The sequence below is a fragment of the Dermacentor silvarum genome, chromosome 3 (genome assembly GCF_013339745.2).
Source record: "Dermacentor silvarum isolate Dsil-2018 chromosome 3, BIME_Dsil_1.4, whole genome shotgun sequence".
NCBI classification, from domain to species: domain Eukaryota; kingdom Metazoa; phylum Arthropoda; class Arachnida; order Ixodida; family Ixodidae; genus Dermacentor; species Dermacentor silvarum.
This window is the reverse complement of record NC_051156.1, coordinates 208829467-208842031: the sequence shown is the minus strand read 5'-3', so window position 1 is coordinate 208842031 and position 12565 is coordinate 208829467. Positions and strand designations below refer to the sequence as shown.

Sequence of the window (12565 nt, the reverse complement as noted above, 5' to 3'; positions counted from 1 at the left end):
AAGAAGAAGAAGAAGAAGAAGAAGAAGAAGAAGAAGAAGAAGAAGAACACACACACACACACACACACACACTTCTGAAAGCTCACACACACACATATTTCTTCAATTCTATCGTTTCTTGTGCCGATGGCAGCAATCAGGGGACGGTGAATGCCAAAATGTGATACATATTGCAACGCTTTCAAATGTTGTATACCTTTATCCAAGACGAGATCTATCCTATCCTTGCGGTAGGTATGAAGTCTAGTGACAGAAACTTCTAACCCCAGTGCCTCATTCATGAATTCTGGAAGTCATTCGTTTGCAGGATTTGACATGTCAATCTGAAAGTACCCTGTCACTAACATGGGCATTGACTTCTTTTTGGTCTCTTTCTAGGACCCATTCTAACTGCTGAGACGCGTAGTGTCTGGCTTTATTTGCAGGCTGTAAGGCCTTCCTATTCGAAGAAGCCCAAGTTACTCGCTCGCGAACAGCTCTCATACTTCGTTTTGCTGTCCTTCCTAATGAGAAACACTTCGGGTTCGATTCTGTAAATAGTCGCACGTATTACGCAACTCCTTCCCCAACTGTTAACTGGCTCCAAGCATTAGATGAACTTGTATGTTTGAGGAAGTTTTTTAACTTCCGCTATTTCTTTTTATTTTTTAATGATGTGGGTGTGTGTGTCTTTAAAGAAAGCCACTGGAACAGAAGTGTCGCGGCCATTGTGAATGTATTGCACTAAGTTTTACAGGAAATGAAGAAAAAAAAAGTTGGTGGTGCCAAGGAAAGATACCCGCTCACCGCGCTGCATGCGGGCCCGGGTTCGATTCCTTATAGAGGACTAAACTCTTTCCTTCAAAATGCGTTTTCTTTTTTTCACAACGGCTACCGAGTCCTCCTATCGGGGTCAGATACAGAAGTGGGTAGGGGTAGGCAAAGCAATGTTCTCGCTATTTAAAATAACTTCTACCAACCCCAGCGCGATCACATCAAAGAAGACGAGCACGCAAGCGTTATTATAAACATTTAGCGATACGCTGAAGATATATAGCACGCACATACGTGTATGGAGTATGTATGCATAGATTAAAAATTAAATTATGGGGTTTTACATGCCAAAACCACGACCTGATTATGAGGCGTGCCGTAGTGGGGGGCTCCGGAATAATCTGGACTACCTGGGCTTCTTTAACGTGCACCTAAATCTAAGTACACGGATGTTGTCGCATTTCGACCCCATATAATAAATGCGGCCGCCGTGGCCGGAATTCGATCCCGCAACCTCGTGCTTAGCAGCCCAGCACCATAGTCACTAAGCAATGCATAGATTGCTTATAAGTTAAACATAGATCATTGAGTCCTGAGATGTTGATAACTTCTTGACTGTCTCTCTTGGAATTCGAATTGAAATATTCAGTGACGCAAGTGCAAACCGCATTGCAAACGCATTGATGAAACCGCATTTATACTGATACGAAAATGAATAATAAATGTCGCGCAAAATTACCACCTCCTGCCTGTTTGCGCCCCGTTATGAGCTCATCTTTATCGCAGGAATAAAATACAGGAATATTTGAATCTCCTTCAGCCGCACTTGTGTAACTAAATGTGGAGCGTCGCCTGTATTAACTATAAAGGAAAGTCAACGCCACTCGGCCTCCGACAGTTTCGCCGACCAAAGCGCACGAGGTGACGATTTGTAGATTTAATCTTTCATTTGAATGTTGCGATTTACGCTCGACGCCATAATGTTGAGGGAGGGGCGAGGGGGAATGAGGGAAGGGAACACTGGCTCCAAGCTAATTTTGCATTCTATAGTATACTCTATTCTACTCTGCCTTCTCAATCAATCAATCAATCAATCAACCAATCAATCAATCAATCAATCAATTTAATCAAATATATAAGCGCTGACAAAACCATTGGCACCATGCGAAGCCTGCATGTTCGCTTTTTTCAAGCGAAGCTTATCATAAGGCACAGATTTCGGTGGCTTCCGTGTACGCAAAAAGCTATCATCATCAGCATTGACTCGAGCGTCGTCGTTTTCTTCCGCAGCTGGCTCGTTGCCGCTCATCATTCCAGCTTAGAATTTCACTTCTCTTCTGTCGTTGTAATGGGGAGGCCGCGTCTACGGGGGTATGAGCCATTGCTTAAGGGTTTATGAGCCATTCATTGTCTTACGTAACGGACAGGTTTAATTTCGAAGCAATTTAATTTCGAAGAATCGCAAGCGGCAATGGCGGGCGATTGCTGCTAATCACGCCGCCGAGCAAACTCGAGACATCGAACGCACGCGACAACGGCGGACTGCGGGCATACCGTCAGTGACGTCGTTCTCTCCGTCGCAGTCGTCGCACCATGGTTAGTTTAGGTGCATCCAGGACAAGCTTCGCTTACCCCCTTTTCTGGTAGGGGAAGGGTTGGTTAGTTTTTTTGCTCGCTTGTTCCTTGATCCATGGCGCTCACCCACCGCGGGGCATTGGCCAAGGAGCCAGTAGTTAAGGGAAAAAAGGAGAAAAAATCAAGACAACGTGAATAACTCTAAAGACACTGACAAAATTGAGAAAAAAATAGCATGTTTTACAAAAAAACAAAAACGAAACGCAGCATATTTTGCTCTGCAACAGTAATCTTAATCCCGAACGTTTCGCCGTCGCTTTTCACACCTTTTCACAGCTAATGCACGAGAACACTGACTTGTTTGCAGTTCCAGGAATGTAATCCAGCATCCTCAGCAGTCCTCGTTGAAGCCCCCTTTTAAACAGAAAGCAAGCACCGAATATTCAATGGCAGTACAGGCCGCCTCGTGCTCGAATACGTCAGCGCGAGCACAGGCAGTCAGGTCTTGCGTAATTGGCTTTCTTCAGTAACGATTGACGTGCGTGTACGCGGTGTCGGAATCGAGTGTACGCATCCGCACGCAGCGGGTGGTGTGTGTACGGCCCTCCAGTGGGCGTACACTCACACACGCGTGCATTGGACGGGGTGAACGCGCGTCGTTGGGCGCATCGAATTTCTCCTACAAGCAGCTGCCTTCCGAGGGTGCGTGTGTCGTCAAAGGACGCCAGTGGTCCGTGAAACGTTGCTCGCGCGCCGAGGGATAAAACGCAACAAGCCGGTAAACATGATGAGGATGTGGCCTGCGCAGGTGAATTACTCGCCATTTTTATCCCCTTCCTTATCGAAAGATAACACGTGGTATTATTTCGTCAGTTGTTTCTTTTTTTTCTTTTCCCAGTGTCTATTTACCTCATGACGTTGACTTTATTGATAACTTTTTAACTTTCTCAGTTGTCTTCGTTATCATTGTAACTACAACATCGTTATCTTACATTATTTTTACATTATCGGCACTTTTACGTTATGTTTATAGCCGCGGTCTTTGTGTTGATTACATCACGACAGGTCTTCCAGTCTTCTGGCACGCTTGCATAGTATTTACCTGCGGTAATGTCACTAACAGCAGGCTTTACACTGTTATATTAAATAAAACAAGAAGCGAGAAGAGGGGAAGATCTTGCAGTATGCCGACATATCCTGTTGTACTCTTCTCTCGCGTTTTGTTGTATTCTGTCGCGCTGTTACAATTTCTACTGGGTTGCTTCTTTCCACACGTGTAGAATTGAAGACGATCATGAGAAAAAAATATAATTGAAGATGGTCAGAAGAATAAATAGCGTCACGGCGGGGATTTGTGCATCCGAAAGGGAGCGCGAAGCAGGTCTACGTTTATTGACCTACTGGCACGCTAATTTGCTGATTTGTTGTTGTCTGGCAGACTGTACTTTCCTAAAGCTCCTTCGGGAACTGTGCTTAATAGCGCTCCCCGCAAAGCCTTGAAGCGAACGCTGCGCTCAGAGCTCTTTCGCCGACTACGAAATAAGGGCAATACCCTCGCATGCGGTTCAAATACCACGATTGTGTCGTGAAAGCGGGGAACTCTGCTTTCCATCGACCGGAGATCGAGTTTTCTGAAGGCTATCTCCGAAGAGCGTCTGTAAATGTTAGTGGGGACGACTCACTATAGAATGTCTAAATGTCACAGCTCACGAACGTGTCCGTCATGCTGACGCATGCAAGTCTTACATCTGTTCACGTGCTGCCTGTAGCCTTTCTCCTGTGCTTGAAGTCTAAGTGTCACGAAGACCCAAGAACACAACAACACTGCTGCCGACATGCACGATAGAGTGTTCGCTAACGTCACCGCACTTGGAAGGCGCGCTTAGTTGGGTACGCTTTCCATAACCTGCGCTCGTGAACAGCGATTCCTCAACCTTAAGGATATGGAAGAAATTAACGACAACGCAACATATGAAAGAGAAGGAGCGTGGCGCGAGTTGGTGAGTTCGCGTGTTTTCTGCTTTGCGGATATGTAGAGTACCTCTGAAGGTCGCTCGCTCTACAGCGGCCACCTGTGCGATACGGACCCTGTGTCCTGGCCACATGCGCAGCAATGTTTATATTCGCGCGTGCTTCCGGTGTTCGTTCTGCTGTGATCGTCACGACTGTACCGTGCTCTTCCAAGGTGAGGGCCTTTTCGGTCACGTTAAAGAATTTTGATAGGGGGTAGGCGCTGGTGCCCTGAGCGGCTTTCTCTAGTATATCGTGCCATCCTTAGGGCGCTCAGTGGGACCTCTGTTTTCTTTAACGAAATCGTTTCCAGTAATGCGTTTCATTGAGAGCAATTTTTTTTCCCGCGTACGCTTAACCCAGGCTAGCAACACGACACGCAACCTTTGTGATTCCGTATGTGATGTAGTCTGAGAAGCCGCGTTTATATTGGTGCAGAGATGAGGATGGCGCACTGCGTTCGTTTCTGGACTCTCGGGCACCATTATTTGTGGCAATCGTGGCCTGCCTTAGAACTACTGAACATCGCGGACCCTGACGTCCCGCATTGATGAGTAATTGTGAATCCACCACGCGTTTCGAGCATTCATCATCATCACAATCATCATCCTATATTTTATGTCCAATGCAGGACAAAGGCCTCTCCCTGCGATCTCCAATTACCCCTGTCTTGCGCTAGCAGATAGGTGAAGTTTATTCAAAGTGTGTAAATACAAGCAGCACACTTCAGGAGGATGACAAAAGCCGAAGTGATGAACTGATGAACAAAAAAGGGGATGAACTTTCATCACGAGGATGACTCAGTGGCCCAAACAAGGGAAAGAGTCAGTGGCGGTGGTCGTAAAACAAGAACACCAGAACACTAACAGTCATTTTGAGCCAGATATCAGCATCGCTTAATTGTTCGTTTTAACTTCGCGTTAAGCATGCGGCAATGTTTTTAAATCGAAGGCTGCTTACTTGCTACACTATAGGTATATGCAAGCATGTGAGCGATAACTTTTACCGTTCAGTCAATATAGACCAACTGACTGGTCTTAATGAACAACTAAGAAGTGCACAGACTTCACACAATGCTACATTTCCGGTCCTTTCTAATGAACTTGACGCACTGGACACTTCATTTGAAATGTGTTAGTCGCCCCTGACGAGCACGTATTCTACCATGGGTAACACGAACACGACGGTTGAGTAGAAACCTAGACAAGCTTATTAGGGGCGAACGCGAAGAGTTGCACCGCAAAAAAGATACAAGAAACCTACTTGACAGCAAATGAGCTCGGCTTAATGACCTAAATATGAAATATTCAGGTTGTAATATGAAATATGTAATCTGAAATATTAAAAGTTGCGTGTGTATAGGGCTGCCTTTCACTCCCCAGAGTAGGGACAAGAACGTTAAAAAAAAAAGGGGCATTGTTCGTGGTGAGGACGAAGTAGTGAATAAGATTGCCGCTTTTATCCGGACCGGCAAAACATGCGTAGGAATCGTCTCGAAATAGCCCACAGAGATTGCTAGTCCAACCAATTTCGAGACCAGTCCGAAGGAGAGGGACATCTCCGATTGGGCTAGACCTTGTGTAACGACAGAAACTCTAATCACCGGAGATTAGAGGAGTGCGCGAACAATGAGCATCAACCTCGCGATTATATAAAGAGCAACGATGCGTTCCGGAGAGGCGGTTTGAAGACGCGGAACTACCCACACAACCACACTGTTTTTCAATTTCAGCGGAGAACATTTTCGCGTGCTGGTCAGACCTCGAGCGTCCTGTCATGTATATAAATTCATTTTCATTAACGTTCAATTTACTACGCATTGGTACATTTCTGTATTAAGATAGTTCGGAAATATACATTGTCGCAAAAAATGTTTCCACAAAAATTCTCGCGAAAATTTTCAGAGCGGGACTTCTTGACTTCCTCAGAATGCAGCCTGAAATCGAAGGGTTCCGCAAGGAACCCTTCGATTTTTTTGCTGACTACGTTTTGTTCACTCAGTTGCAGGCTGTGTGCGCGCGTCAGTGATGGTGCGCACGTGTTCTATGAATTTCTGAAGCCCTTAGCAACAGCGCTACCAATGCATTTTTTTATTTGAATATACTGCAGGCCCTTCACGGCCCGTGCAGGAAGTAATGCTTACATACACAACGTACATAATGCTTTCGGGCAGTAATGCTTACGTACACAACGGGACTAGCAGAGTTCTAATTCTAAGGCTGTGACAGCAACCTCGAGAAGTAACCACTGATTGTGCAGAAACAAGAAGCACAAGTGCACTGACAATAGAAAGATTTCACCAAAGAAAGAAAGAAAGAAAGAAAGAAAGAAAGAAAGAAAGAAAAAGGAAAGAAAGAAAGAAAGAAAGTAAGAAAGAAAGAAAGAAGACACTAACGCATACAACGTACCTGATTTCCAACCACGCAAAATACAAAAGTACAAAACTAAAAATAGCAGTACACACAAGAAAGAACAGCCTCATATCATACGAAGTTATCAAAACAACGCTGAAATCAGATGATGAAGCACGGAGACGCGCGTGTGAGTGTTTGTCGTCTCGTCTTTCACGTTTTATCCAAGCAAACGTCTCCAATTTCCATGAAACCAGCAGCGTAGTAACATCATTCTCTGGCAGACCTAAAGACGCCGTCACACCGGGACAACATGTTGGCCAACGCAGTGCATTAACATCGCGTCGCCGCGGCGGCCCTGTTGCACCGATGCGACATTTGTTCGCGTACGTTACGAGAACATGTATCCTAGCAAGTGTCGCTGCCTCGCTGTGAGAGGGCAGCCGTCGTTGCCCTGTATTGCATTTTGTATATGTCTGTATGTTGTACATCCCAAACTGTAGTCATGGCTGCTGAGCACGAGGTCGTGGGTTCGGCTCAGGGCTAGATTTCAGTACGCAGTGGGAGTTAGTTGAGTAGTGTAAACAGCTAGTACGATCGTGTAGTATAACTAAGTAGTAATTGTAGTTAGTAGAGTATAGTTGATGAAGTACATCAGTGTATAGTATTTGGTTTAGTAATATTAAATTTTTAGTAGATTCAGCAGCGTATCGCTCATAGTTGTAGCAAACGTAAATTTGTTTATCTTAGAGTAGCTAGTTGCGGTTTATGATAATCTAATTATAGGAAACGAGAGCTCGGAAACGGGCGCAAGTGAAACAACCCTGCTTGGTTGAACATTAGGTAACCCCAGCTGGTCGAAACCTGAAACGCCCATTAGGATGTCCCTTTTAGCTAACTCAGCCAATTAATCAATCAATTAACAAAAGCTAGCCTTTGTCACGCCAAGAATGCAGAAAACACTTTCGACCGCATCGCATTATGCTGCGCGAAAATCAAATGTGTTCTGTTCAGTGTATACCCTCGTATTTCTACCCTTTCCCCTTCCCAAAGCAGAAGGCAGCCAGCCGGACGTAAGCTCCGGTTCAACCTCTCAGTCTCTCCTTTCCCATTGCCTCTCTCTTCCACTACCTTGCGTGTTTCCGCAGAGCTCAGTTGGTAGGGAAGGGACTCGTAAACACGCCTCAAACTAAACGCAGTTCTTTTTTTTTTTTTTTTCGCTCTCCCTCGCCCCCGTGCGAGCGCAGATGCCGAGGTACAAGCGGACCGACTTCGAGGACGAGGAGACGAGCAGCGCGAGCAGCATGCCCGTGGACGCCACCGGCAGCTCCACGGTGCTGACCGACATCAAGTCCGGCCCCGGGGGCGGCGGGGGCGGCGGCGGCGGGAGCTCGGCCACCGCCGCGATGCTCAACCCGCTCGGCGTACGCTACTCGGTGTCCGGCGGACACCGGCGCACCTTTTGGCAGCGGGCGTCGCCGCTCGAGCGATTCCTGCTGGCGCTGGTCGCCCTGCTCGCGTTCGTGGTGCTCGTGCTCTCCATCGTGGTCAGCGTCAACACGGGGCGCGTCCGGGAGAGGATCATCGAGCGCGTCATCCAGCCCACGCAGCCTAGTGAGTGCCCGCACGGCTTATCCTCACGCGTCCTTATACTATAGTGTGTTGTGTCGAAAACTGTCGAGGCTGTCAAAGATGCGAAAGCGGTCGAGGGATTCAGGAGGACTGTCTGTTGGGCTATTCGATCTTGGAGTCTAAATAAGGTACATTCGCGTGAAATGCTGGAAGAGGCGGAAACATGAAACAGACAAGGGAGCATGCTCCAAAAGTAAGAAAGAAAGATAAGTATACCCTCTTACCTCCGTATTCAGAAATGCATCTTAACTTAAAGCTCATGCTTGACTTGATCTAAAGAACGCCTGGCGTCAACGTGCGCAGGACGCTCATTGCGTTTCCTTCGGGGCGTTCACGACAGGCCTCATTTATTTCAAGTCAAGCATGGGCTTCAAGTTAAGATGCATTTCTGAATACGGGGGTTAATCTGGCAACCTTTATTAAAAATTCACATATATGTTTTATATGTTGGGCGTTTCTGAAATAGAAGCTACACATCACCTTTATAGATTGCAACTTCTAGTAAAGGTGCACCGTAATTCGCCAACGTTATGACATAACTCCTGTCGCAGGAGCTACTCGGTATCGGAAAGAGTTACTCGGTATTTTTTAGTATCTTACTAATTCCAAGCATCATAGACACTTAAAAGTTTATGGCCTGACTTCTTGTAACCTGCAAGCAACGTACTGCGGTCGCATAAAAATTAAGGTATATCTCTAAGGTGAGATGCGCGGAGAGGGTAAATATTGCAGGTAATTTCGCAAACTACAAAGAGCATGTTTAGTTATAAAAGCATCATTAGAAATGCTTGAAGTCCTTGAACAACCGGGCGAGTCTGCTGACGCATTTCGGGGAATATTCCAACATGCAGAACGCGTTTCTGAAGTTGAATCATATTTTCATCTCTCATAGCATCGTAGAAACTCGTTGATTTCGAGTGCCCAACAAGTGCGCTAGACGAAAAAGGAATTGAAGATCGCTTCGAGAAGCTTGGCCTGCGGATATAAGAACTGAGTGCGAACTGCGACAAAGAACAAGAGGTTTCAGAACCTGTGATAAGCTTATTTTTAATTGCTACAGTTATAGTTCTTTGTTTGAACATTACAAGAGTCAGCATAACGTTTGACAGTAATAAAATCCAACTTTTTCGGCCCCTGCAACATAAAATATCAGAAAACTGTACGTTTTACAAAAAATCCATCACGTATTTGTTCACAAGCTTTGAGCCCTGGCGGCGTCAATTGACACCATATCCGTAACTTCACTAAAAATTGGAAAATTAAAATTTTCTTTTTGCATCGTGCTTCTAAGAGCTTTTTCACATTAAATGTGTCAAGCGAAAAAATCTCCGCCTAAAGGAGAAAATCCAGGACCGAAAGGGATAAGGAGACACAAAACACTGTTTCAACCAATATGTGAAGGCTAGTACTTGTAGTAGGTCCAAGTTGTTATTGATAACGTAATCGGCAGCATTTTATGCCTACGCAGCTGGTGTGGAATGAACGCTTCTTAGAAAAGATGCAGCCTTGTGATGGCTCCGATTGCATCCATCAGAACCGCGTGCGGCACTGCGTTGACGTGAGCACGGAACTTGGTCGGTTAGCAAGGCATTGACGACGCACGCATTGCGGCCATGGATGCCCATTGCTCGACCGCCGTTCACGATCGTGGGGCGTGGCACCGCTTGGACCGCCTTTTCGATGTCAGCAGCAAGGACAATTTTTTTGGAAGAGCGTCGCTGTCTTTGGAGGGAGAATGAGTTGGTGGCGAAGCAGAAGCAGTGCTCCTTGCTGTATGAAGGCCTACTCCTGCGTGGTACTAGGCGCCGGTGGTTCTAGGATGTCATTCCTTGCGCGGGTAATACCATTTGATGCATTAGTTCGGTACGTATTCCAAGGAAGGAGAAGTTGTTCGAAGGCTAATCAGCTTCTACAGGGCTGGACAACCACGAAAGCTGTGAATCGTCAGAGGTGTTCCTGGTATCAGTGTAGTTATGGCTTGGACAAAAGTCTGTCTGGTCGCATCGCACAATCTAAATTGAATATATTGAGCCGGCAACAGAGTTACCGCAGTGTTGGGAAAGGGAATGTGTTGGCAGACCGACGTTCGCACTGGCTTTCGGAAAAGGTGTAGGTTCTCTGTTCACAGAGAAACAGCTGCTCAGCCATCCGTTTTCGGACACGTCGTTCTCGAAAGTTTCAGGCAGCTTGACAGTCGTCTTCGTTACAGCATGGTTTCTCGCCCGAATTAGGATCATTTGGAAGAAGCTGTATCATCAAGTTCTTGTTTGTCTTTCGCCGTAATGGCAGTGACACCGTTATAGCTAATGTGATCAAGGTACTGGTGAGCGTGCTTAGCAAGCGCGTCTTTTACCTGATTTCGCCCGGGAGCCCGCACTCACAAAAACAACTTACGCTAGAATTGTTCGTAACAGGAAGTTCCAGCCATTACCGATGCTGGACATATTAATGCAGTCGGCCAGGCAGCGGCAATGAGCAGTTACGAACGAAAAGCTTCACAAGAGATAAATTCACATGAGATAATTCATTTGAAAGAAAACAGAGAGGTCAGCCCGAGCTAGCGCGGTATAGCCTGCTACGGTGCACAGGGGGAGGGGGAACGGGTGCGTAAATGTGTGATAATTGATGATGGCAGAAGATGGATGCAAAATGTTGAAGGCAAGTTCAACATTCTGTTGATAAACATCCAGATATGTCACCCATCAAACCACCACCCGGTTCCAGATCTTGTCTGCGGTCACTACTTTAAAATGAACCTTCAGATAATTAAAGGTGCTAAGAAGAAGCTAGCACGTGATCTTCACCGGCGCGAGCAGCACAGGCAAAGCTTCGCCACAGGCAAGGAGCACCTACGAACGAAGAGCTTTGTGAATTTGACCCCTTTTCCGCACGAACGTTGCAAAAGCGGTGTAACATGAACGAATAGAAGGCCGGCAAAAATGAACTGCAGCCAATACAAAAGTAGCGAAATGGTTTATTGACAACACCTTTTCTTTTTATAGAATGGTCTTTGGGCTGATGTCAGTTTTAAGGAACGTGCCCACTCCAATTTCTGTTGACGAGCTCTGTTTGTCCTCAAGGAATGCGATCGTAGCCATAGATGTTTAGAAACATGAGGACCACTCCTCTATCGTTATCGTCAACAACGACAGTTTTGGAATTCTCAGTACGGAAATTCCGCCCATCCCCCGACCATGCCTTGAAATCAATGACGCGTTCTAAAACGTACGCACGTAATTCATCGCAAGAAAAGTGTTCAAGCCTTGTTTCGAAAGCCTTACATCGAACATAGTATGCAGATCTTTGCAAAGAGTCACACGTTCCGGAAAGCAACGAAATACTATGTCCAACCGTATATGCCGGTTGTTTTATGAGTGTCCCGCTTCGGAATTAGTTAATCTTTTTTTACTAGGCCTCAATACTAGACAGCGCTTCCTTCCGTGGCCGGAGCGCCATTCTGTATTTACTACATCTTGTTTCTTGTCTTTTCAATTCCAGGCGCGATTAGTCTGTCGACGTCAGCTTGCAGTATTCGAAGTAGGAGATAAGCCGGAAAGTAATGCAAGCTGTTTTTAATCTTCTCGAGTGTCTTCTTGCCTTAACGATGCTTCGTCCCTTACCACCCGCTTCCTGCCTCTCTCGCCCTCAGACGTTACACTGAAGACACCTTATTAAGTGAAACAAGACGCGCTGAACCTCAAGCCGCAATTTGTTTTGCGAGTTCCTTTTTCGTCTCGCTTCCTCTATAGCATCAAGTATCTTAGCCATCTTCCTTAACTGTCCGCGGCAGGTTAATTAGAAACACGACACTTGTCTCAAGGCTGTCTCCACGCCTGCAGTATGCTTAGAGGAAGGCAAGGCCCTTCCTAACACTTCAGGCAAGGCGTATACACACTTGTTGCTTTTGCACGCGCTTCCTCAGAGCCTGGGAGGTCTCTGCATTTAATGTTGCTGTTTCTTTTCTGTTTCCACGCGAAAGACGTCACAGGCCAAGAGTGAAGCCTCCTTCATGGCGGCCTATACTCGAGAAATACAAGAAGATTACGGGGCCTAATCTCGTGCCAGTCTTTATATGAGATGGCTTATATGGATGTTCCTCCCGTTACGCAGTGTTTACCTAAGTCGCGGGGAGTTGATTCCTCTTTTCTTCTTGCTGCTTTTTTTTTTCCCCCAGTTCTCGTCCGCTGAAACTTTGATGTGGGATTTGAATCTTTTGGAGCGGTAGATGTGGTCTCAATAATCTT

General features: G+C 46.1%; 1 protein-coding gene across 9 annotated transcripts in view; it reads left to right on the top strand.

Moving 5' to 3' along the window:
• The window catches only part of LOC119446572 (endothelin-converting enzyme homolog), a 149461-nt gene that overhangs the window by 92159 nt on the left and 44737 nt on the right, over positions 1-12565 (top strand). For 6 of the 9 annotated variants that reach the window (XM_037711041.2, XM_037711039.2, XM_037711036.2 and 3 more), the window contains one exon: positions 7937-8303. In XM_037711041.2, the coding sequence (XP_037566969.1) occupies positions 7937-8303 (367 nt within the window). Of the gene's footprint in view, positions 1-3035; positions 3137-4139; positions 4329-4426; positions 4514-7936; positions 8304-12565 lie in introns of those variants that run through there. The other 3 variants (XM_049664222.1, XM_049664221.1, XM_049664220.1) reach the window with 3 other exon arrangements.